This window comes from Euphorbia lathyris, chromosome 5 (genome assembly GCF_963576675.1).
Source record: "Euphorbia lathyris chromosome 5, ddEupLath1.1, whole genome shotgun sequence".
Taxonomy (NCBI): Eukaryota; Viridiplantae; Streptophyta; class Magnoliopsida; order Malpighiales; family Euphorbiaceae; genus Euphorbia; species Euphorbia lathyris.
The window spans coordinates 89589495-89616372 of record NC_088914.1 but is presented as its reverse complement, the minus strand read 5'-3'; the positions used below and the strand labels follow the sequence as shown (position 1 = coordinate 89616372).

Below are 26878 nucleotides of genomic sequence, written 5' to 3'. Positions count from 1 at the left end.
AACATGTAGGCACGTAAACAGTTTACGTGGTCGATGGGGTTCTCACCTCCTTTGTACTTAGCCATGGTTAACACCGCCGCAGGTGTCTCCTCATCGGGTAACATCGGCACTTCCTCTGGGTATCCCCCTGCGGTGTACTTCTTGATGAATCTCTTAGTCATTTCAGCCCAATTCATTTTAACTTTCATCGGAAGAGACATATACCATATTAGTGACTTTCCCACCAACGAGTTGCAAAACAAACTCGTGATTTCATCCTCTTTGAAGCCCAAAGGAACCATAGTGGATAGGTAAAAATGCACGTGCTCCCTGGGGTCCTTGCCTTCATTATACTTGCTGACAATCGGAAACAGACGTTTGATAGGCCCAGTTTGCATCGCGCTATGTTCCCCTTCATATGTTTTATCTCTTCGATACTTCATCAAAAACAAGCTTGACATCAGTGACCAATCATGCTTAGTCGAGTCAGGTAGCGATCGAAACCACTTTAACGGTTCGCCCACCAGCGAAAGATAGAACCCTGGAGCGACTTTTTCCACTTTGTATGGCTCCCCAAACATGGCACACACATACCCATACAAATGAGCTCCGGGGTCTTCTACCCCACTAAACAAATTCAACATAGGCATGATCTTGCGAGATGATACTTCCTCGGTTTCCTCAGTTTTAGTTCTATCATTCATCACTTCTTCTGTTGGCTGTTCCTCCAAAACAGACACGTATAAGCCATCTTCCACATTCCTTCTCTCATTGGAGTTCAACAGCTCCTCCTTAAATTCGCAGAATGACTCCACCACAAAGCTCTCTTCCAACCCAGATCCAATTACGCTCACCCTATGACTAGGCGGTGGATTGCACTTAAGGGGAGATTTTGCTGACGATGGGTCGACTATTTTCTTATTATCAATCAGATCCTAGATCTCATGCTTTAGCCTCTCACAATTTTCAATGGTGTGCCCGTAGTTACTATGGAACTTGCAATACCCCCTAGTCATCATCCGTGGTGTGGGCCCTGTCTTGTTTTTGGGAGTAAGGGCTTTCAGCAACTCCTTTTTCTGCAATCGTTCGAAAACTTTTGCATAGGTCAGATCAAATTGGGCGAACTGCCTTTTCCCGATAGCGTTAAGTTCAAGAACTTTCACTGCGGTAGGTTCTATATTAGTACTTGGCCCTCCGGCACTATACCCCGACTTCGTACATTTAATATATGCTCTTTTCGGATCTCCATCCCCCTCACCTGTCAAAGCATAGCCATACATCTGATTAAAATCGGTGAAAGGCATACATCGCAGCTCATTCCTAACATGAGGAAAAGTGTTGCTGATTACCATCCGGATCTGATCCTGCTCCGACGGCGTCTGTCCCATAATTGATGCCTTAGCTCTCCACCTACTCACAAAGTCGGACAAAGACTCCCCAGCCTGCTGCTTGGTGCTCTCTAGCTCCCTCAAAGTGACCTCAAACATAGTGTTGAAGCTATATTGGGCGATGAATGACTTTACTAACTCCTTCCAATCCCTCTTGGTCACCAGCGGCAACGCATGAAACCACACGAGGGCACCCCCCTCCAGATAAGCACTGAACAGCCCCAAGATCTATTCCTCAGTCAGAATTGTGTGCTCCATTGCTGCCACATATTGGTTCACATGGGCAGTAGGATCCCCAGTTCCATCAAACTTCTTCATGTCAGGAAGCCGGAACTTCAAAGGCAAAGCCGTTGCAGACGAATAGTTTTTCAGATTATAAAAGTCTTGACCTCCAGAGCTTACCCCACATAGATCATGCACTTCTTGAGTGATGTGCTGCTTCCATTCCTCTTCCCTTTGCTTTCTCTTCCCCAAACTGCTTGTTACGCAATCCTGATAGTTATCTCCAAAACGGGGACCCGTGCTCACAATGTTCTCAGCTGGTTTACTGCTACTCTTGTTACTCTTAATTGCAAGCTCGTCCAGCTGGACTAAAATTGCGGTTAACTGATCATTGAGGTTGTTTACCACTCTTTCTAACCTTGATATCCTCTCATCTGGCGTAGACATACTGACCGAATACTGAGCTGATTCAGACAACGATGATTCGGACGTCACAACTGCTGATTTGGAACTGACGATCCGTAACTGATCAAACTGCCCGACTAGCCGATTACGCTTGCAGGACCACAACCGTTTAATGATGATGTCTACGTAAGAAACACTCGTTTCAATATGTATGCATGATTTATATGCATGAGTCGTGGTGTGTGCATTTATTTACTTACGGTAATATAAGATAAGAAGAACAAACGTCAGTCTAATTACATGTATCACAACATCTCTCCTCCACCCTTATTCCTCCACACACTCGATGGTCCAAGTCTATTTCCTAGGATTTTGGTTTGGGGCTCACATTGCGGTCCAGGGGACGCGTGATGCCGTCGATTATTGCGGAAAAGTAAATCATTCATCAGACAACATAGTTCGTTCTTGATGCATCAGCGTTCAGTGACTAAGAAATCGACCAAGTTGGATTGTCCTTTCGGAATAACTCGTCTTTTGTCCTTTGGCGAGACGCATTAGTTCGGGTTTTGACTCCCTTTGAGCGCATCTCGGTTTTTATACGTGGTACGAGTTATTCTTCTAGTCCAATCGTTCGTTATTGACAATCATTCGTTCCCTTTCATTCACGTGGGTTCGTATCTCGATTTTGGACTACAACAGGATCTTTTGGATCTATCGAGAGACGTAGCCACGTGTTTATTTAGAGATGAAATCACTTTTGGATTTTATTTTAAGGAACGGACTCATCACGTAACACGTTTGTTCTTAGCGTCGAGGATCCATTTGCTCATTTTAGTTACGTGAAAAGACGGCGAGTCTTATTTTGAGCGCACGGTAATCTTTCGGCTAGCAACAATTCGTTGTTCTTCCCAATCCACGGGATATATCATTTTAGTGTGGTTATAGAAAATCAACGTTTCGTTGAATCGCGTGTTTGTTCGAAGCGAGGATATCACCATTTTCTTTCCTTTAGGCGCGAGTTAAGCAAACACGTATATCGGGTCATATTTCTTGCAGTTTTGGTAACGGTCGAAATGATCGAGTCATTAGTCAAAACCCGCAGTCTCGTCCATATGGCGCAATTATATGGCTTGGCTTAATTTGGCTTCGAGATTTTAAACGGGGTATACACTCGTTCGAGGCACGTATTCAACGGGATTGGTTTATTTTCTTTAACTACTCTCGGGATTGACATATATCGTAGATTCGGAATGATTTTGGTCGTTTAGTTCATTTTTCGCTTTTCTTTTCTTAGTCACTTCTGCGGACACGTCCATTTCTCTTAAGAACGACACGAGGCATAATGTAAAAGCTCGTCTTTTATTCGGAAGGGACGGGCTACTTGTGCGAAACTTTTCACGTTACGACAGGGTCGTTCAAGACAGAAATGTTCTTCGTTTTCGTTTCGTTATGATCTCGTTTTATCCCAATTTATTTAAAGAATGTGAATAACGGCTACTGTTAATATAGTCTTTTGTATCGAAATGTAACTATCCTTAACACCAAACCGATTCATACTAATACGTGCTTACGTGATAACGCATTTCCTGAACATGTGCCTTGGTCGGGACACAGAAAGGGACAAGGCGGGCCGCACATGTTCATTCATACGAGATGGCTAAGTCGTCTTTAGTTCAAATCGTTTCGATGTTTTAGGGTAATTAGTACGTCGATTCATACTAGGCACCCTGACATCGCCCGGTTATGAACCACCGGCCTCCTACTCAGCATGTTAGGCGATAACAGACTAATCGTATACTTCTTTAAGTTTAAAATTCATTTGAAACCTTTTCTTTCGCATTTTGGAAACCGCTTTGAGCATATATTATTGAAAAGCCACTTTAGTAAAAAATCACTCATTTACATCAGTTCAATGTACATATAAAAGAGAGGGGAGGAATGAAGAAGTGGTTTATTTACAACGTGATTTACATGTCGTGTTGCGTGTTAATTCTATACTAATTCATTTCCCCAAAACGAGTTCATTTACATGGTTCGCACCTTAATCGCCGTTGGAACGATTTAGGTGCGTTTTAAAACCCCGTTTGATGAAGTTCACCCGAATCGCCGTTGGAACAACTCGAGTGTTTGAAAACGTTAAGATAAAAACCTTTAATAAGAAAACGTGGTTAAGCATACAAGTCCATTTATTTTGCATAAATCGTTTAAGAAAACGATTCAAAAACTCTATTATTCACAATGAAAACGATTTTAATTATAAGGTTCGCTTAATCCGTCGTTGGAACGGACTAAGGTTTTAAAACGTGGTGTTTTGGGAAATGATTTGAAATGTCAAGCAAACACTATTTATTTACATTAGGAACCCTAAAAATCCATTAGTTTAAATAATTAAATTGAAAACTCTTTTTGTGATTTATTTTCCCCTTTTTACTCAATGAACTCTTTACTTGTCATAATTACAACAATAAACATGTTAGATCAAAATTCCCTCCAAATAAAGGCCATTTGAAATATGGACCCATAAATGTCCAAAGAATAAAGAAAATGATGTAGACATATATATACATTTTAGCCAAAAACCAAGAAATATTTATAGAGAAAATAAGGATGAGTGAAAAGATACTATGTAATAAACATATAGGAAATTGTAATAAAAATACTAAATATAATAGATAAAGCTCCTAAATAAGAAAATAACATTTATCCCCAAAATAGTTTCACCTAATAATAGCTAATATAACCCAAATAGCCCAAAAACTATATATATATATATATATATATATATATATATATATATATATATATATACATACATAATGTAGTTTAAATATCAAAATAATAATCATTTATCCACAAAATATCTACTAATTAATTACTTCCAAAACACCTAAGTAAATAACATTTTAAAATAAAATCCATTATCATTTAAAGGAAGGAAAAATAAAATATATATATATACATATACTTATATTAGATTAAATCAAAAAAATGATATATAAATATCCTAAATAACTATATGTACCAACTATCCAAAAATAGTTTGAAAATATTTATTACATAAATATACATATATATACCAAAGATCAAAAACTTAAAAGTTGAGAAAGAGGGACTAAAACAGCATTTTTTACATTCTGGCAGATTTACCGACGGAAAATCCGTCGGTAAACAGAAATTAGTGACAGAAACGGTAAATTACAGCAGCACTCCAATTATTTCCAGATTTATTCAAAAAACTTTAAATTAAGTCTAATTCAATCGTTTTGGACTTCCGAACTACCAAAAATGGATCATAGTCAATAACGGAAGTTCCTAAAACGACGTTTTTATTTCAAAACGTTATTTGGAAATTTCTTTTTTAAGAAACGTATAATTACGTCTTTTAATACCCGAACTACCTTTTTATCGGATCACGGTTCGTATTGGGATATCAAAACGAGGTTTTTTATTTTAAAACAAAACCAAATTTTATTCAACACGAGACGAAAATTAAATAAATACGCAAAATTAAATAAAACGTGGTAAATAAATAAATATTAAATAAATAAAATTATATAAAAATAAATAAAGGAAAAGAAATAAATTAAATAAAATAAAACGAGTCTAGTCCTCGGATAATACCTTAAGTTCGGTATTGACGATTGAAGTCGGTTGATTCCACGAATCGTGCTTTCTCGGTATTTTTGTGTTTTTGGTAAAATCTTAACTTTTAGGAAATTCGGAATTTTTAGGAAAAAAAATGTTTTTTTCCAAAAAAAAGTCACTTCTCTCTCTAAAATGTTAGAGTGAGAAATTCCTCTCCAAAAAGTCCTCCCCCAAATGCATAGGGATCCGTGCCTTTTATAGGCTTCGGATCAGAGGAGAAAATGGGCGACACCCGAGCAAAATCGGGCGTTGCCCAAAAGGGTTGGACGGCCGCCCAACCTCTGTTGGGCTATCGCCCAACATTTTTGGGCGAGCGCCCAACTATCGTTGGGCGCGCGCCCAACCGACGTTGGGCGTTCGCCCAATGTCGTCGGGCGCTCGCCCAACGGCTGCCGGGTCGAGCGCGCGTTCCGCGCCGCCGGGCTCGTGCGTTCAACGGACGTCGAGAGCGCTCTCCCAGCGGTCGGACGCGTGCGTCCAACGGACGTCGAGCGCGTGCCCCGTGCTGCCGGACGGACGTCCGACTGTCGTTGGACTTGCGTCGGCTGTCGCTAGGCGCTCGCACCACACCACTGAGCACTCGCAAGCCGTCCAATCGACGACCACGACCCACCGTAACTTCTCCTTCCTTATTATATATTTTTGTTTTTAAAACTTTCGGAATCGACCGCTTCAACCGTCTTGTTCACAGGTTTTCGTCACAGGTCCTCCGACTCGGTGTCTACAACAGTTTTAATATATAATTTACGATTTTCATTTCCATTATATTTGTTAATATTTATTCATTATTTTGATTCTCATAATTTGTTATTGTGTATGTTGATTACAAACTCTGAAATCCATTAGGATTCATATAGGTGTTGTCGCACCGGGATTAACAGCCCGAAAACCATAGAAATTGACAAGCCACGACACTTACGGACTCTAGTTTCTGAATCAATTAGAATTTGTATCGTCTTCAAAAAGAAATTACGATATAAAGAACTTAACGAAGTTGATCGATTTATTCATATTCATCTTTGCATAATTAATATATTTAAAATATTGTTTATTACATATCCTAATTTATCACAATCGGTATATCCCATAAGGGCTTTTGCGCCAAAATCTATCTTACATGTGGTTTAGAAGTAGTTCATAATAGTTATCACAAATCAAAACCAAAGTAATCATTACCTAAAACTGAGTAGTTTGATACTTGTGGGTATAAATCTCGTGGAATTAATATCAGGATTTAACCAGAATTATTACTTGATAAACGAAATACACTTATCCCTTAGTTGAGCGTAACAAAATATAGATCAAGTTAACTCTCATCAGAACTCTATCACTTTATATTGCTTTATTAATATTCATATTTTTATAGCAATATCATCTAGCATATTCATTTAGACAAAGTTTATCTCTTCCTAAAGGTTTGACAACCTAAGAGATGCATGCAAATACAACTAGTATTTTAAGGTTTGTTCCTCATGTTTTTCCTGATGGTCGATCCATTACAAAAACCTCTGTTGTTATGTGGAACAAAATATGTTTTGGAAAACTATGGTGAAAATCTTTATTCAATTGATATATAAATCTGAAGATTAATCAAAGATGGACATTATATTCCCTCAATTGTTATTAGTTGAAAACATATTTTGAAATTTGAAAATGATTTTGATTTAAATCACTACAATAAATTTTATTTAAATGTTAAAGTTACATTGTACTGTAGAATCTAATGACTATTAAGTTCAAATTGGCTTGCAAGAAAGTAATTTCTTCGAAGAGTGACATGAGCATTCAAAACGGATGGCTAATATCCGACTCGAGGGAAATCTCTCTCCATCTATGTCGTGCAATGGAAACGCTTCAAGTTAGCTTTTTGCATTGAGATATCCAATCTAAGGTAGGCTACAAGATAGGGATCATCCTATAATATTAATAAGAAAAAGGTTTTGTTTCAGGCTATGATAGTGCAAAAGGTGTATGGGATAAGCTTTAAACCACATGTGAAGGAATACAAAAAGCGAAAGATATTAAATAAATATTCTTCTAGGAGAATATGAATTATTCAAGATGGAGCCAAATGAATTCAAGATTAACAATGCTAATGAATAATCTAAAGAATCTTAGAAGTTCATATGGAGATGAAAAATCATAAAGAAACTTATGAGAACAATACCATCTGTATGGGATTCAAAGCTAGCAGCTATTGACGAAGATAATGATTTCTCTAATTACTCATATGATGAATTTATAGGTTTATTACTTACATATGAGATAAAGATCAAGTCGATGAATGATCGTACAAGTGGATAAAAGAATAGCAAGTCCTTTGTTCTGAAAACTGAGTCAGACATTGATAGCAATTCTGGAAAAGCTCTTCTCACTAAAAAAAATTTAGAAGAATTTTGTAACAAAAAGATAAACAAATGAACTTTGTCAAACAGAACTTCACCAAAGCATAAAAGATAGACACTCCATAAAATGTTACATGTTTTAAATATAACAAACTAGGCCACATCAAGTCACATTGTCCAAGGCTAAGAAAGTTATCTAAAAAGAAAGACATAAAAACTATGGTTGCTACATGGAGTGATAGTAAATGTTCATCGTCAACTGATCAAGATAAAAGTGAGGAAGTTGCTCAATATGCTTTATAGCATTAGAACATCAAGAAGAAAAAGCAACTACTTCTGTAACAAGTGACGATGAAAATGAATCAAATAAGGTAATTCTAAACTTTTCATCTCATATCATTCTTATTCATCTAAGCCAAAAAAGGAAAACTACGTGTTTCTACTACAACTATTATCGACATGCAATTCAGACAAGTAAATAGAAGAAGCGTATTTACAAAGGAAAAATGATCTGAATTTCAAAGAGAAACGGACCCTGAAGGACCAAAATAGAATTGGATACCAAAAATTTCTTAAGTATGTTTGAGAAGAATATTTGAAAACATCAAACAGATGCATTGACAATGCTTGTTTCAGACATACAACTGGTGATAACAGAAAAATCACTAAAGTTGAGAAAATGGTAATTATGGTACATTGGAGATAATATGATAATCTCAGTATAAGGAAATATGAGTTAGAAAAATCATGAGGCACTAAGAGCATCACCAATGGTTTATACTCTCAACCATCATGTACATGCCACATCATCAATTTAATAAACTCCATTTTATTAAACTATGTAACTCCAATGGTTAAACTTTATAACTACTCAATCATAATGGACCCACCAATCACAAAGAATCCAACAATTAATTAAACCAATCATATTATTTTAAAAATAAAAATATATATATATAAAAATAAGCAAAAGCTCAATAAACATTGAGTGGTTGATAATCATTACTTTTTATCATACTCTCTCCAATGGAAGAGTATGATAGAATGAAGTATATTGAGTGGTTTATTATACTCCATTGGAGATGCTCTAAACAGCGATGATTACAATAATGTCGCGGGACAAAGATGAAAAAGGTAAAAATATAGATACTACAAAATACCAAGACCTGATTAGTAAAATTAAGAACTATATTATTAAATTGAAAATTAATGGAAACTTGATTTGAATATTAATAAAATTTTATTCATTTTTTCTCATATATTAAGACTGGTCCAATAACAACAACAACAACAACAAAGCCTTAGTCCCGAAATAATTCGGGGTCGGCTAACATGAACGATCATATATAACCGTGAAATCAAGTCGTGTTAGCGACACAAATTCGCTCCCTCCACTCCTTCCTATCCACTACTATATTTTCCTCAATTCCCAGTAAACTCATATCACTCTCGATCACCCTCCTCCAAGTTTGCTTAGGTCTTCCCCTACCCCTCACCACTACATCCCTTTGCCACTCTTCGGTTCTCCTAACCGGCGCATCAAGCGTTCTACGTCTCACATGGCCAAACCACCTTAGTCGGTTTTCTCTCATTTTATTCTCAATAGATGTGACCCCTACTTTTGTCCTAATTATTTCATTACTCACCCGATCCTTTCTCGTATGACCACACATCCATCTCAACATACGCATCTCCGCCACCGACATCTTATGGATGTAGCAGTATTTCACTGCCCAACACTCCGTACCATATAACAATGCTGGTCTAATTGCCGTCCGGTAGAATTTTCCCTTCAATCTATTAGGCATGCCGAGGTCACAAAGGAAACCCGTAGCACTCTTCCACTTCGACCAACCAGCTTTAATCCTATGAGCAACATCTCCATCTACTTCTCCATCCGTTTGGATAATATATCCTAAATACCGGAAGCAATCCGAGGCCTGAACAACTCCCCCATCTAGGGTGATTGTCCCTGCCTCCCTACTCCTATAGCCGCTAAACTTACACTCCAAATATTCTGTCTTACTTCGGCTCAACTTAAAGCCTCTAGATTCTAGAGTTTGTCTCCATAGTTCCAACTTCCTCTCTACTCCTTCTTTCGTCTCATCAACCAACACAATATCATCAAGACTGGTCCAATAATTTAGTGAAATTATATATTTGAATATTAATCTCTTGGAAAAGCTCAAATTTTAATTTAGTCTATATTTACACTTTGCGGTTCATACGAGAACAAACTACATGAAATTCATTAAGATGTTTGTGGGTATCTTCACTAGAAAGTACACAAAAACTAAGAAGTAAATACGCTTGAAAACCATAAGCTTTGTATGAAATTGAGAATTTTCCTATAAGTACCTTAATGGCTTAATCAGCAGAAATCTATTTATCCAAAAAAGTCAACTGCACCCATATATTTTGAAAAGGTTCTATTTACATTCTGAACTTGTTTAAATTGACTAATTGACTCTATAAAAAGTACATATTAGCCCCTTGAATTTTCTTAAATCGATTTATTAAACTTGCTTCAACTTTTTCAAAATCTCTCTTTACTCCGCCACATAAACTTTAGGGGTTTAATATACGTCACTTTTAATAAGCTTAAGAGATAAATTGAACATTTTAAAAATATAGAGGGGCAATTAACTTGGATAAGTAAGGATGCATAAGTCTAGCTTAATTGTGTGAAACTCACCATGTATGTATGAAATAGTAAAACAATGAAACATATTTGTAGGAAGCAGAAGACTGAGTGAAACTCACCTAGTGTTTTCATCAGCTTAATTGGTAATATGATGAATTTGAATGTCCTTTTCATTATCATTCTCCTTCAAAATTCTCCTTCTCAGTGTCTTTGAATATGCACCTTTACACGATTCAACTTATTATAAAATAAATTACCAAAACTTATTATAAAATAAAATCATAAGCTTAGTAATTTAGGAGGCGTTTGGTTTAGGGTCTTTAGGAATGGGAATGGGAATGAGAGGGTTTCATTCCCTTTGTTCTTGTTTGTTTAAAAAAAAACTCATTCTCTTTACCCATTTTAGATTATGGGTTTACCCCACTTTAGGTTAAGCTCATTACCCCAGGCCCTATAGGGAATTGGATTTCCTTTACCCCATTCCCTTTCCTAAACATATCCAAATACATAGGGGAATTAATGCTTATTCCTTTCCTTTCCTTTAGTTTCCCTTTCTTGATTCCCTTTCCCTTACCCCTTGTGAACCAAACGCCCCCTTATATTTTTATGCTTAACAAGATGCATAATACAATAAATATAGTTAATTTAATGAAGCAATGTTTAGAACAGGTATATAAAAGTTCACATTACACTTTTGATAACACTGGCGGAACTTCTGATCGGATCACGTCCCTGTGAGGCGCCGTTGGGATCGGCCGGGGACACTCCGATGCCAAAGTCAGTAACGAATATGGAGAATAAACTGTATTGACAAAGCTTAGCGAAGAGTAAGAATGAATGTACCTTGATAGCCTAGATGTAGGCTATTTATAGTTGAGGAATTCGTAACCCCTAGGTAACTAGAAAGTCTTCATTAATGCTCATTTAATGGCGGTTACAAGTTACTCTTAACCTGGCGGGTTAAGACTATTAATGATTCATTTAATGATCTTTATGGCCGAGTTGGCGGTTAGCCGTTATTTAGGTAGACGGAGAGATTCGCCTTAGAGATCCGCCAGCGGATCCCTTAGAGCTAATCTAGGGAGATCCGCCGGGCGGCTTCCTGTGCTACGTGGCATACTTAAGGCAATTATCTCTTTTGGTCCTTGCGATAATATCCCGATGTTATCAGAAGCCCCCCCCCCCCCCCCCCCCCCAAATGCTTTTAAAGTCCTTCAGGGCTTTTGGACTTCTGCGAGCATTCTGTTCGGTGTCCTTTTATGGCCGACACGTGTAGTGACACCGTAGTTGTGGCGGATAATCTTTAAAGGAATACTATCAGCCTTTGATTTCATTTTTTCCGTTAGGTTCTGTTTCTTAGGAGATATCTTTACTGGTGGCGAATCTATGACTGTGGAGGAGGATCCTCAAGCGGCGTGGGCAAAGAAGAAAGGGGATGCCCCTATTACTTTTAGCTTTTGCTTAGAGATTTTGGTTTGGAGTAGGTGGCCAGCCATACTCCATTGTATGAACCTTTGTGAAGGTTTTGAAGCTGTTCTATTCCTTTTTAGAGGAAGTAAAGCTGCCCAGGGGTTCAATTTGCTACCTATCTTTGAGGTGAAATGATCCGCCCGTAGGACTTATAGATCCTTCTCTGGGAAGGGTAAGAGAGTGTAGAGACCTTGCATCTAAGGATCGTTTTAACTCTATCGGTGACCGCGATCCGCCAAGTGGCGGGCCTATTGTGCGTGTAGAGAGCGTGAGATGCTCCCTTTATAGAATACTGAAATCGCAACAGTAAAGGACATAAAAATGATCAACAATGTTTATTAATGGGAAAGACACCTTATTACAGCGAACAGGTCTTTATAAAGGAGCTTCTTTGAAACCTTTAACAAGAAAAACCACATGGGAAAAAGCTTGCTAGGGGGAAAAGAACACTTAAGATCGGGAACATGCTTCATTTTCCGACGAAGTATTTGCGGAGATTTTGGAGATTCCATGTGCGTGGTAGCGTATTGCCCTCCATGTCTTGTATTTTGAATGTGGCCGGTCCTACCTTCTCCACTATCTGGTATGGACCTGTCCAGTTGATCCCTAACTTGCCTTTGCCTTCTCGAGATTGGATTTTATCAGCTTTACGAAGCACCAGATCCCCCATTTTTAGATCCACAAGCTTGACATTTTTATCATGATAGGATGCAATCCGCTGTTTATACGCTGCCATGCGTACATAGGATTGGTTCCTGCGGTCCTCAACCTGATCTAGGCGGTCCCTTAATCGTTTATCATTATCTTCTTCGCAATAAAAGGCCACTCGATCGCTGGGGACTTGTATTTCAACTGGGATTACGGCCTCTACTCCATGAGAAAGGGCGAATGGCGTTTCGCCCGTAGCAGTTCTTGGAGTGGTACGATAGGCCCACAAAACACTTGTAAGTTGATCCGCCCATTTTTTGTCATGTTCTCCCAGCCTCTTTTTTATCCCTTTTACAATCGTTCGATTGGTCACTTCGGTCATTCCATTGGACTGAGGGTAATAAACGGAGGCGAATCTGTTCAGGATGCCCAATCCTTCACAAAAAGCTTTGAACTTGCCACAGTTGAACTGCGTTCCGTTGTCAGTGATGATGGTATGTGGAATGCCGTATCTTCCCACGATGTTGTCCTTGACAAACTCTACTATCTGTTCTGCTGTAATGGAGGAAACAGCCTCGGCCTCTACCCATTTGGTGAAATGGTCCACCGCTACTATTACATACCTCTTTTGTCGGCGAGTTGGAGGAAACGGGCCAACAATGTCTATTCCCCAAAGGGCGAACGGACGGCCTTCGATAATTGGTTTCTGGATGTGTTTGATAGTGTGTGATTCATTCGCATGAATCTGGCAACTGTGCCAAGATTCTACCAATCTTTGGGCATCTAACTCGGCTGTGGGCCAGTAGAAACCTGCTAATCTGGATTTTTTCAAAATCGTGGCGGATGCTTCATGTGACCCACAAGACCACTCATGTAGCTCCTTAAGGATTCGCTGTCCCTCTTCGGGTAGAATGCACTTCAACCAAGGATGGCTAAAGGATTTCCTATAGAGACCATCGTTGATCAAGGAGAAATAAGCTGCTCTTCTGATTATCCTTCGCGACTCCTCTTTATCTTCAGGTAATGTTCCATTTAGCAGATATTGGCGGATGGCCGTCCTCCAATCCTCTTCCACCGTTGTGAGTAGGGATACTTCTGCAGATGCAAATGCCGGAGCCATTTTTATTTCGAAGGGACAGTCCGGATCCGCCCAATTTGCCTCACAAAAAGCCATTTTGGCCAATTGATCCGCCTCTGTATTGGATTCTCTTGGTATGTGAACCAATTCCCATCTGGCTTCTTTAGCTTCAAGGTTATCTAGCAACTTTTTGACTTCTGTTACATATTTGGCCAGGACCTCATCCTTTACCTCGTAATTCTTGATTACTTGGTTGACCATTAGTTTTGAATCGCTGTAGATCACGATCCGTTCTGGGGTGATCTCTTGAAGTAGACGTAGACCCAATATCAGAGCCTCGTACTCAGCAGCATTATTAGTGGCATGGAAATTTAATTTCGCTGCGTACCGCAATTTTATGTACTGGGGACCTTTGATCACAACTCCCACACCTGCTCCATCCGCCGATGAAGCCCCGTCGGTGTACATCGACCATTCTTCTAACGGAGGTTTGGGATGAGATATCCCTTCATCCGTAAATTCATTTACGAAGTCCGCCAGGACTTGACTTTTCAATGATGACCTGCTTTCATATCTTACATCAAATTCGCCTAGGCGAATCGCCCACTCCATCAACCTTCCCGAAGTGTCCGGCTTCTGCAATACTTTTCTCATTGGTATATTGGTACGAACTATTACTGTATGCGCCTGAAAATATGGCCTAAGGCGAATTGCCGTGGTTACAACAGTCAGTGCCATTTTATCTAGTTTTGAATATCTGGTTTCAGCATCTTTCAAAACCTTGCTCACGTAATAAATTGGGAACTGTTGGCCATCCTCTTCCCGTATCATGACCGTGCATACGGCTTTGTCCGTGACCGATACATACATGTATAAATCTTCTCCTTTCAAAGATCGACTCATCAGGGGTGGCTCTGTGAGGAACCGTTTGATTCCCTCAAAGGCATTCTGACAATCTTCATTCCACTCGAACGCTTTTTGTTGCTTGATAACTTCGAAAAAAGGCTGACACCTACGGGCCGAGCAAGAGATAAACCTGCCCAAGGCTATGATACGCCCGTTAAGGCGTTGTACCTCCTTGATATTCCGGGGCGCTTGCATCTCTAGAACTGCTTTGACCTTGTCAGGATTTGGGCTAACTCCTTTTTCACTGATCATGAACCCTAAAAATTTTCCATATGTGGCTCCAAAAGTGCATTTTTCGGGGTTCAACTTGATGTTGTGATGCCGAAGTACGCCCAGTACCTCCTTTATATCCTCTGCATGCCTTTCTGCAGTTGTGCTTTTGATGATCATATCATCTACGTAGACGGAATAGTTACCACTTTTATTGTCCGCAAATATTTTGTTCATCATCCTCTGATAGGTAGCTCCCGCGTTCTTGAGCCCGAAGGGCATAACTTTGAAACAATAAGTGGCTTGATGTGTTACGAACGAGGTCTTGATTCTATCCGACGGCTCCATAGGGATTTGATGATAGCTAGACTTTACATCAGTAAAGGAATACATTGCGTGACCGGCAGTTCCATCTACAAGCATGTCTATGCACGGCAAGGGATAATTATCTTTGGGGCAAGCTTTATTGAGATCTGTGAAATCAATGCACATACGGTAAGATCCGCCAGCTTTCTTGACTAGTACGACGTTCGCCAACCACTGGGTATAAAGTACCTCTTCAATGGCATCCGCCTTTTGGAGCTTGGCGATCTCTTCCTCAATCACTTTTTGCCTTTCAGGACCATGGTTTCTCCGCTTCTGAGCCACAGGGACAGCATTTTTGTCGATATTGAGTTTATGGGTGATCACGTCCGGGCTAATTCCGGGGAGTACTTCATCCTTCCATGCGAAGACATCTTCAACTTCGCCGAGTACTTTGGTAATCGCATCTCTAATCTCGCCTTGTAGCCCTTTAGCTATCCGCACCTGCTTCCCCTCCGCCATAGGGTACATTTCGGTTTCGCCCAAAGCCATTGTGACGTGCTCCTCTTCATCTTCTTCCTTAGATTGAGGGCGAATCATTAAGGATGCGGAATATGTTTCTTGAGCCACCTTCTGACAACCCTTAACCATCACACCTCCCTCGGCCACGAGAATGTAAAGTGTTAGGTGGCGAATAGAGATGAGAGCTGCGGCTTCAGAGATAAAGGGTCGTCCAAGGATAATATTGTAAGCTAGCAGTCCATCCAAGATCAAAAACTCCAAATCTCCTCTCCAAGCTTGATCATCCCCAGTAAGCTCGCAATCCAAAGTAACTTCACCTTTCGTCTGAATGGTATGACCAGTGATTCCCAAAATATCGACCACGGTTGGTTCTACCCGGACGGGATCAATCTTGAGTTTGGCGGATGCTCCTCGGGTGATGATGTTACATGAACTTCCTGTGTCAATCATTACCCGCCTCATTTCCCAACCTTCAACCATCATGATGACGACCAGTGCGTCCGCATGGGGTGCAATCTCCGGACCTGCATCTGAGAAAGGGCGATTTAATGACGTCTTCTCAAGGGTGGTTGTCTTTGCTTTCTTCAATGTTGGCTGATAACCAGGTCCGCCAGCTATGACGCTAATGGCTCTTTTTCTCTTCCTCTTCAAGCCATCCTTGGATCTATCATCCGCGTTTCCTTTCATTTGGATGAACCGATCCATTTTACAATAATTTTTAAGAGTGGTTGTTCCTGTGCGACCAGCACTTGATGGTGTAATTATCGGTGATTCAATCCCAGATGAGGGATTTTGCCTTTCATCGGTCATGACGTTTCAATGTGAACAGAAAAATCCTTTATTAGATCAAGGATTCCACCTTCACCGCACCAATTGATAACACTGGCGGAACTTCTGATCGGATCACGTCCCTGTGAGGCGCCGTTGGGATCGGCCGGGGACACTCCGATGCCAAAGTCAGTAACGAATATGGAGAATAAACTGTATTGACAAAGCTTAGCGAAGAGTAAGAATGAATGTACCTTGATAGCCTAGATGTAGGCTATTTATAGTTGAGGAATTCGTAACCCCTAGGTAACTAGAAAGTCTTCATTAATGCTCATTTAATGGCGGTTACAAGTTACTCTTAACCTGGCGGGTTAAGACTATTAATGATTCATTTAATGATCTTTATGGGCGAGTTGGCGGTTAGCCGTTATTTAGGTAGACGGAGAGATTCGCCTTAGAGATCCGCCAGCGGATCCCTTAGAGCTAATCCAGGGAGATCCGCCGGGCGGCTTCCTGTGCTACGTGGCATACTTAAGGCAATTATCTCTTTTGGTCCTTGCGATAATATCCCGATGTTATCAACTTTATATATATATTAAAATTCAGAGATTTAATGGTGTTTGTTTCAGTTTTTGGGAAAAAACGTTTAACGTTTCACTTCAAACCACACCAAATGCACTATTTGGTTAGGTTTATATAAAAGAAAATGCAGTGTTTTCGGAGCGTTCTCTAAACATGCACTTTCTCTCTTTTAATAAAACACACCTAAATAACTTCAAAATTAAAAAGTCGAAGAACTAAAGCTGCTTAAGATATCATCAATTCTTGTAGTTTTCTATTTTGAGTTCATCAACCATTAAAAATGAGGGTGTCAATCTAAAAAATCCTAGTTTTGCTAACATAAGGATCTCAATCCTATTTTTGCAACAAAAGAAACTATAGGCACCAATTTGCAAATCGGCGAAATGGATTATATTTGAATTTTTTTTACATAATTTATTATTGATTAATTTGAAAAATGTTCATATTTTATATACTAACTGGTGACAGTTAATCACAACCAAATACTAATAATTAACCAGGTAATAACATTCAGCAAACAAACAGCATCAACAATAAAAGTTATTAGCTAAAAGTTGAACCAAATAGACCCTTAATACGTTGAAACGAAAAGTTAGAGGCTTATCATGATACTATATTTTTGTAACTTTTAGAAATTCTTTTTTCTCTAATTGTACACATCAAAAATTAATGATAATATTGAAATCAAAAACAATGAAGTAAAAAGTTGAAAGAAAGGATTAATTGTACCTTTTTCTTCACAATTACATTAAGATCCTCTTCTACCGGATAATGCTCTTCGTTTATTTCGATTTGTTTAAGCCTTGCAGCCTTGAATGATCCGTGAGAGAGAGTTTCCATTTTATAGCATTCTTCAATTGTAAATTCTTCTAACGCAGGCAATTCAATTGCATCATTTCCATCATACAAAATTCTAAGCTTGGACAGTTTCTCAAGTAATAAGGTTTGCAGTTGAGGGAATATAATGGCATCATCATCATCATCTTTTACAATATTTTCTTCCATCATCTGTCAATATATAATCAAAAATATTACTACTTATAACAAAAAATTAGTCTATTAGTTAAGAATTAAAGATATACCTGCCGGGTGGAAACCATTTTAAGGTGTTTTTCTCTTCCTAGTAGAGACCGAAAGAACGAATTCGGTGTTGGACAAATGAGTTGCGATTTGTCATCAATATTAGAATTAAGACTTGTTGGTGTTGATGTGGTTTCAAGTGTTGGGTTAGTCAATTGGACACTTGACGAAACCTGTAACTGAAGAAGACACATATATGTATATGCTTTAGGAATGTTGAAAAAATGCAGAAAAATAAATTTTAGGAAATTTAGTAAAATCACCTGATTTGTATCATTCACTTGGTCTCTGTAGAAAATTTGCTCCATCTCATCACATCCACATATTTGTATGATTTGTAGCTGTCTCAAATCTCTAGCAACTGAGAGAGGAAACATATGTTTCAACTTTCGACAACGGTACATATCTATGGAAGTCAAATTAGTAAAGAATGGTGCTTCTATCTTTGAGAAAGGACATAATTCTTTGAGGCTAAACATATTCCATAGTCTCAAAGTTTCTAGCTGAGAGAAGAAACAAGATGGAATCCGCTCTGTTATTGTATCAACTAAGTATTCCATTTCTCTACCGCTATCAATGTTTATTCCCTTCCACTTCCACTGTGGAAACCCATTGTCTTCAGCAGACTGCAGGTACATAATATTCTTCAAATTTCTCACTTTTTTTAATATATATCTTTCACATTTCATCAGCAAACCACTCTTTTCAATATCAGATGCATCCACACCAAGTACTTCCAACCTTGCGTTCGAATTTTCATAGGAAATACCAGCATATCTCCCTATAAAAACAACAAATCTTGTTAGGTTTTTGACTAACTTTTCTGCCAGAATTGAACTGTCTCGTAGGCTGATTTTTAAAGTACTCAAAGGAAGAGATTCTATCTCGTCAAGGCTTGCATTCACTCTTTCTCCTTCTCCTTCTTCTTTGCATCCCCAGCTATCGAACTTCCATGGCAGTTCCAACTCTTCTAGATTCACCAATTTTGACAACACACCTGGTGGCATATATTTAAATTCCACTCTGAATCTAAGACACCTTAGATTGCACAGCAGTCCTATCTCCTCTGGAAAATCATAACACACACTATCTCTATAAAATACAAGAATTTCTAGATTTTCAAGATGACCATGATGACCTAGCAGATCTCCGATTTTAGTTTCCACATTTTCGTCCAAGCCTTTTGCCTCATGGTAGATAACCAAAGTCCTAAGTTTCCTTAGCATAGTAAGTGATTGTAACAATAATGGGCCTTCCAAAACTAGAACTTTGAGCTCTTTCAACCCTTCAAAAATGCCAATCGGGAGCTCAGTTGAACCATCTGCAAAACAGAGTTGTAGTAGTTCAATTTTTGGACATTTAAGATCAACTGGGTGCTCCTCAATACTGTCACATACAAATGAAATGGCGCTGCAGTTTTCATAGTGACTTCTCTCAGGCCACTTTTGCATAACCTTGTCAAATCCCACTATATACGGATGTCCACCTTTTGAAGAAATTGATATCCCAAAATCACGTAAAATATCGTGCATTTTAACAGTACCATCTTCCTCACCATCAAGCAATAAAAATGATTTCTTTAGTTTATAAATGATAGATTTGACTATCTCTTGCTTGACTCATGCTTTCAACATGTTCAAATAACTGTAAGCCTTTTCCGAACATTACCAAATATTCAACTAGAACATTATAATCTTCAGGAAATAAGCAACAAAGTCGAAAGCATGATTGGGCTTCCTGATCATTCAGGAGATCATAACTTAATTGGATCCGAGAATAAACTTTGTCCATTCCTGAGATACCTAGGAGGTTCGACTTCTGTAGCTTTAGGAGCGAGTCATTCCAAGTAGCTTTGACCTCGTATTTCAAAGCTGCAGCAAGAGTTACAATGACAACAGGTAAGCCGCCACATTCATCTGCAACCATTCTTGCTGTATCGTGCAGCTTCCACTTTTCAATAGATTCCATTGCTTTCTCTTTGAACAGACCCCAAGCTTCTTCATCGGTCAAAACATTGATAACAAAGTTTGATTCACTTCCCATTCTCTGGCATACATCTTCCTTTCTCGAAGTCAATAAGATTTTCAATCTTGATTTAGGAAGTCCAATTGCTTCAAAATCCAGTTCCTCCCAAACATCATCTAGTATCAAAAGGATGCTCTCATCATTATCCATAAGACAACCACTTAGCTTATCTGATGTTTCTAGCTCCTCGCTTTCAAATTTCCATCCTAGGCTAGACACAACATCACCTCGTATTTTCCTTGGGTTAGGATTCTGGGACACTGTTACCATCGCAACCTTATCAAATAGATTATCTGTTACCATTTCAACTCTCTGAATAAGCTTCTTTGCCAGCGTGGTTTTACCCGTCCCTCCCATGCCACAAAGACAGCACATCTTCACATTCTCATCCTTTAATGCCTCCCAAACTTGGTTCACAACTGATGCCCTTGACTCAAATTCCATAAAATCTGTCAGTAATCGTAAAAATAGCATAATTAAAAAAATTAAAAAATAAAATATATTACAAATGACAAAACTATCTATGTAAAAAGTTTCTAAAGATCCATTATAAGTAAGTTTCCGAACCTGTAAGATCGAACTTAGCTCCTAATTTTGGTGTTGGACGATGAAAGGAAGTACCAAAATCTGGTGCAGTTTGAACCTCTTTATTAATCTCCTCAAGCAAATCCCGGGCATGCTTACTTGTGGAATAACGTGACCATGGATTTAGACGCGATATGTTATTTTCAGAGACTATTTTCTGAGCCTTTACATGAAGCTGGTCTGCTTCAGACTGCCAATGAGCAGCAGTAGAGCTAACATCTTTCTGCTTCCTCTTAGTATCTTCTGCGAAACGACTCGCATCAGTCCTCTTGGCATCCAGCTTTTTTGCTGCAACTTCTAGGCACTTGAGATTTTCCTTGTATTTATACAGGTAGCCAATGTGTTTTTTGGTTTTGGCCAGCAACGAAGTTGTAGCTTCAGTAGCAACTGAGACTCCCAAATCAGTAAGAGGGTCCATTTTTTCAAATCTCCCACTAATTAAGTCTTTGAAACTGCAAGATCTGAAACACCAATTGTTAAGTATAAGGCTATGTTCACAAAATTATAATTTAGATTTTTAATAAACAATACAAATGACAATATTCCAATTTTTATTTATTTCGTTTAAAAGGAATCAAACCAGATACTGAATTTTTTTTTTTTTTTTTGTTAGAACGAGATTCTGAATAAACTGTATTCTTAAGAACGCTTATTAATGACTATTAATAAGTTAAAAACCAATCAATAACTAGAGGGATAAGGTACAGATATGGCTTTATATAGAGAAATAATAAATTAATTAAGAGAAATATACTCCAACAAAAGTTTGCTCCTGAAAGTATATGTGATTCCACCTCCTGCAATAATTTAATAAATAATAATAAAATAAAACTGCTGCAATAGTTTCATCAGAAATTTATAGAATTACTTGCCACACAAACTCACCGAAATTCAGAGGGAAGAAAGAAAGAAAAAAAGAAAAGCAAGAGGGAATGCTTTATTTTTGTGGCAGAAAGCAGAGGTTCAAAGCAAGAGTAAGTGTTCAGTACAAAATCCTAATTTTGTCAATATTATTGAAACAACCTAAATAACTAAATACCAACCCACTACTTGTTTTTTATTATAAATCATTTTTTATATGAAAAGAAAGACCAAGACACCAAAGCAAACAACGTTTTTCAAATTTGATGTTTGTCTCTCAATTAGATGTTTCCATTAACAACCTAATTATATATTTAAAGATTCCCACTTGCTATTTCTATAATCATTTCCCTCCATTTCGTATTTATAAAGTTTTATTTTATCATTCTTTTTGGGTAAAATACATCCATACCCTCTGAAATATAGCACTACCAACGTTATGGTTGCTAAACTTTATTCGATGATACAAAAGTCCTTGAACTTTACATGATTACAATATTAAAGTCCAAATCAAAGAAATTCGATTGAAAATTAACAAAATGACAACCTGATGTAGTCAAACTTGTCCAGATCATAATTTCGTTAATTTTGTAAACAAAGTTTTTTTTGGACTTTAATGTTAAAAAAATTAAAGTTCAAGGACTATTATATCACTAAAACACAATATTACTATATAACTAGTGCTATAGTTCACGAGTCATCGACGTATTTTACCGGATAAATTACACTCATAGCCCCTCAATTTTGATCTTACTTTCTTTATGGTCCCTGAACATGAAAACCGGACATAAAAATCTCTAAACTTTACCTTTTAAAAACTTAAAAGTCCTTTATGAAAGTGAGACCTCAAAATGACTGTTGGCGATATTAAAATGGAAAAATCCAATAATTAAAGGTTGTTTAGAACCACAATTAAGGGATTTTTATATTAGCAAAGAGCAAAGATCATAGACTTTTATCTGTCATAGATTTTTATCCTATTTAATCTAATTATGAAAATATTGGTACATAAGGCTAAGCAATGATCACATCATATTAATTTACAAATGATTGAGAGTAATGCAGTTTCTTTTTTTCTTATATCATCTGTTTACAACTTATTGCTAATTTTCAATAGTTAGTTATATCTTTGAGTGATCTTTTGTATGGGTAGATTACACCCATGGCCACTGAACCATCACTTACTTTCATTATGACTATTGAACTTTAAAACTGGACATTATGGCTCCTGAACTTTGCATTTACTAACATAATGACTATTTTTACAGTTGACCAAGTCAAAATGACTGATTACTGTTTCAAAACAGTCTCTCTAAGCAACCACTTCCAGTCAACCAAAGAACACCTAAATGACCTCAAAAAAAAAAGTTCAAGATTTAAATTTTCTTAGAAAATCATGTCCATCAACTTTACAATGAAGGATTGCTTGCTCTTGAAGTGACCATTTTGAACAACATAAAAATGGGCCATTATGTTAGTAAAGTACGTTCAGGGGCCATAATGTCAGATTTTGAAGTTCACATGTCATAATAAAAGTAAGAGAAAAATTCAGGGGTCATGGGTGTAATTAACCCTTTTTTTTATCTTAACTATTGTAATGAGGACCTCTACATAATTTGCTCTCAATTATTTTAGAAAAGAAAAAGAAACGCAAAAATAATCCTTATAATTTGGCGTATTTGCAAAAACATCCCAATGATTTAACAGTTTATTTGTACATGTAGGTATAAGATTTCCTCCATTTAGAAAGATAGAAACTTCCACTAAAACTGTCAATAAACAAGGGAAATTTCACTAAAACATCCCAATGTTTTTTCTGCTTCGGAATGTTTGTATGCGTGAGGATAGAATGTGCCTAGAATTTTCTTATCAATGTTTGCCATGTAAGCAGCCAAGGACAATTTTAGTGAAACAACTTATCTTTGCAAATGGAAGAAATCTGAAATCTGCATTTGAAAAACTTTTAAACCATCCCAACGTCTTTGCAAATGCACGAAAACACAAGATTTATTTTTGTACTTTGCCCAAAAAAATAAAATAAGGATATATTAATGGGTTTGAAAGATTTATTTTGTACTTTGCAAAATTCTTCAAGCGATTATTTTTCGCACATAATTACCCACCTAAAACTTGTAACTTTTTGTAACTTTTTGTTGTTTAACATCGTGTATTTATACTCAGACCTATTACATATTTAAACTTGTAACTTTTTGTCGTTTAACACCCAAAACTTGTCCATTTGGGGCCTAGGGCATCATTATTTTCTGATTTGGCACATTTCAAATTTGATCAGGCATATAAAGTAGATTTTATTTGAAGTTTGCCAAAAAAGCAAATATAAGGGTTTTAGAAATCCAAAATTAACAACTTAAGGGTGGCAAACGGCAAAAATTACAAATTTAAGCGAGTGATAGGTCCAAATATAAGTCCAGGAACCAAATGGAAAAATGTCACAAGTTTAGGTGTGTAATTATGTAGTAAGACATGATTTAACAAGAAAGAAAGCTTCATAACTTTTTATCCCTATAGTGAATCCAATGATGTCAATAAAGGTGAGATACTTACCAAAGACTATTAACAAACTTCAACTATTTGGTAGCAATTAGTCTTCCACAGATAAACGCTTGAATTTCAGATGGGCTATGCACCTGATTTTTTCTTCCTCAGCAGGAAAATCATCCATCAAACTCTTATCAAGATCATCCACTTTTTCAGTCGCAATGCAAGTCCTTATTAATCTATGTTGAAAGTTCTAAGCTCTTCGATGACTTGATGAGTTCCTCCATTCTTTCAACATCTCCTTGTACTTCCAACTAGTCCAAACAAGCGCCTTTTCTCGAAACAGATAACGCTCTCTTAAACATTTCAACTGCCTTGCATATTTGATTTCACTCTACATATCCCCTTGCCAATATATTCCAGGTACTAGCACAAGGTGTTCTTCGCTCTGCACCTTTCCCTACAGCTGCTTCAGCCTTTCTGAAGAACCCTTTCTACAATAACCGATAAGAAGGCTATTTAGTACTCGGAAGTCATAATCTGTGCACCGATAAGAAGACTCCCACTCTTCAAAGATCCTTTCAGCACCCTCAATATCTTCCAACTGTGAAAGAGATGATATCATACAGCAAAATGCTTTATCATTTAGCTCAACGAATGGCTTGTCTGCATCCAAACCCAGTAAACCTCATCTTTTATACTAGTCTTTGCATATTACATATTGAGTAAGAAGATAATCAAAATCCATTGTGCTCATTCCAAGTGATATCATCTGCTCCAGTTTGCTTAACATTGTCAAATCTGGCTCAATCAACCCAACCTTCAAATACTCATTTGCAGCCATTGAATATCTTCTCCATCCTTGTACAAGCTTAGGATCCTTGTTCATCTGGTTCAAGATTTTTTCCATTAGGTTGCTCATTGTGTACTTACCTGAACTGATCCCATTTCTTTTCATTTCTTGTACCAATATGTTGACTTTGTCAAAATCAACAATTTGAGAGTAAAGGTTAGATAGAAGTTGTAAGGATGAGGTGACTTTAACATTTCCTTCTTTCTCATCTCCTGCATAAGGAATTTTGCTTTTTCAACAGAGTTTTCTTGCACGTAGCAGCAGAGAAGAGTAACATAGTCATCTTAAGTTCTTAAGCAATCCGAAAGATTGTTGAAACATGCTTCCGCATGTTCCAATCCATAGGTTGTTCGGAATAAGCTCACCCGAGTAGCAGCTTCAGAACGTGATGAAGTTAAACACTGAATGTCAGTCATCCAAATGTGATATCTGAATAAGAAAAAAAAGGTCAACATTGGAAATAATAGTTAATAAAATAGAGATTTAGAATCTAGTGGCTCAATAAAGAAAATTCAACATCCTTAGCACAGATAAAACCACGAACAACTAACTTTCTGGAGGATTTGTCAATTATTTTTGAAAAATCAAATGCTGGATGGATAGTCACCGTTTTGTGTTACTTTTCTTAGACATATGAGAAATTCATGATTAAGGAATTAACTTAAAGAAGAGCCTAAGAGCCATGCAACAATCACAAAATCATATGAACATTCATGAAAGGGATTTATTGATAGCAACTCTGTTTACTGTTTGGTTTGAAGAGTTTCAGAATTTGTTTGGCTTCATAAATGCTGATTCTAGCTTTCTAACAATTATTAATTTCTGAGGAATCATCATAAAACTTGAAATTATTACTGAATTATCCAGCAGCATTTTCTGCAAAGCACTAATCAGCATAAATTCAAAGACTATCTTCTATTTTTCCCAATACTCAACATTATCAAATGCACCAAACAACCACATTAAGAATGCACATAAAAGAGGAAAAACAATGAAACTCTTCTGCAGAGAACCTGCTTAGGCGAATCCCTGGAAAGAACAGAAATTACCTCCAAAGCATGATTATAGCCCGATCAACATGCTTTGTACATCCAAATGCTTACTAAGCCTTGGGGTACTAAGTGTGTTCCTCACCCATGGCCTCGTACCATGTGGTTTTCTGTGGAGAAAATATAATATATAAATTCGATTGATATATATATATATATATATATATATATATATATATATAAATACTCTTCTGGCCCAAATGTGAAAGATTGGCATGTAATTTGCACACAAAACACATCAAAAGCATTAACCCAAGCATTTCCACAAGCCAATTTGTTGAATTCAAACAATTTCAATGAGTTAGCTAGGAAAAGCACGCAATGGCAAGCAGAGAAGCCTAGTGGATGTAGATATACAATGCCTACCCCATGAATTCAGGAACTCGGAATCATCTCTGATCAGTGCATTTTCTGCAGTGCACTAATCAGCATAAATTCAAAGAGTATCTTCTATTTCTCCCAATTCTCAACATTATCAAATGCATTAAACAACCATATTAAGAATGGACAGAAAAGAGGAAAAACAATGAAACTCTTCTGCAGAGAACCTGCTTACGCTAATCCCAGGAAAGAAGAACATGAAATTACCTCCAAAGCATGATTATAGCGCTTCTCTTGCTGCAAAAGCCAAATAAGAGATCGGATTAGGGGTTTCCTAACGGTGTTTCCTTCACTGATCACCGATCTAGCACTATCCACTTCTTTTTATTCATAAATAGAATTTTCATTTTCTGTTTCGAAAGGGGTTGGGGACGAGAAGAAAGGGTTTAAACACTGAGGGTGGGTTTTGTCAAACGACAAGTCATTTCGA

At 37.6% G+C, this 26878-nt stretch overlaps 2 protein-coding genes across 9 annotated transcripts; both read right to left on the bottom strand.

Annotated features, from left to right (window-relative positions):
- Window positions 1–7294: 7294 nt before the first annotated feature.
- On the bottom strand, window positions 7295–19727 carry LOC136229305 (disease resistance protein At4g27190-like). 6 transcript variants are annotated; one of them, XR_010689057.1, is made up of 6 exons: window positions 18459–19727; window positions 18198–18374; window positions 17845–18123; window positions 10748–10850; window positions 7898–8013; window positions 7295–7554 (listed from the first exon to the last, which is right to left on the bottom strand). XR_010689057.1 is itself a non-coding variant. In XM_066017998.1 (4 exons), exons 1-4 carry the CDS (start codon window positions 19725–19727, stop codon window positions 10830–10832), a joined length of 1746 nt encoding a protein of 581 aa, XP_065874070.1. In that variant the 3' UTR covers window positions 8090–10829. The 6 variants fall into 6 exon arrangements, 3 of the variants coding, with proteins under 3 accessions (XP_065874070.1, XP_065874067.1, XP_065874068.1); XR_010689058.1 differs by lacking the exon at window positions 7898–8013 and having other exon boundaries at window positions 7296–7554; XR_010689056.1 differs by lacking the exon at window positions 7295–7554 and having other exon boundaries at window positions 7599–8013.
- Window positions 19728–19779: 52 nt separating this feature from the next.
- LOC136229308 (disease resistance protein At4g27190-like) lies at window positions 19780–26827 on the bottom strand. Of its 3 annotated transcripts, XM_066018002.1 has the most exons (7): window positions 26656–26827; window positions 26068–26177; window positions 25384–25447; window positions 24232–25230; window positions 21560–21602; window positions 20788–21266; window positions 19780–20669 (listed from the first exon to the last, which is right to left on the bottom strand). In XM_066018002.1, exons 6-7 carry the CDS (start codon window positions 21221–21223, stop codon window positions 19780–19782), a joined length of 1326 nt encoding a protein of 441 aa, XP_065874074.1. In that variant the 5' UTR covers window positions 21224–21266; window positions 21560–21602; window positions 24232–25230; window positions 25384–25447; window positions 26068–26177; window positions 26656–26827. The 3 variants fall into 3 exon arrangements, with proteins under 3 accessions (XP_065874074.1, XP_065874073.1, XP_065874075.1); XM_066018001.1 differs by lacking the exon at window positions 21560–21602; XM_066018003.1 differs by lacking the exons at window positions 21560–21602; window positions 25384–25447; window positions 26068–26177; window positions 26656–26827 and having other exon boundaries at window positions 24232–25367.
- Window positions 26828–26878: the final 51 nt, after the last annotated feature.

What these genes read in the sequence shown, in the direction of transcription:
- LOC136229305 (XM_066017995.1), bottom strand. Translation starts at nt 19,727, where the DNA reads ATGCACGATATTTTACGTGATTTTGGGATATCAATTTCTTCAAAAGGT. An exon ending in AAGTGAATGATACAAATCAG is followed by an intron (nt 18,375 to 18,458) that starts GTGATTTTACTA and finishes TGTCTTCTTCAG; the next exon opens with TTACAGGTTTCGTCAAGTGT. An exon ending in AAATGGTTTCCACCCGGCAG is followed by an intron (nt 18,124 to 18,197) that starts GTATATCTTTAA and finishes ATATATTGACAG; the next exon opens with ATGATGGAAGAAAATATTGT.
- LOC136229308 (XM_066018002.1), bottom strand. Translation starts at nt 21,223, where the DNA reads ATGGACCCTCTTACTGATTTGGGAGTCTCAGTTGCTACTGAAGCTACA. An exon ending in AGCTAAGTTCGATCTTACAG is followed by an intron (nt 20,670 to 20,787) that starts GTTCGGAAACTT and finishes GATTACTGACAG; the next exon opens with ATTTTATGGAATTTGAGTCA.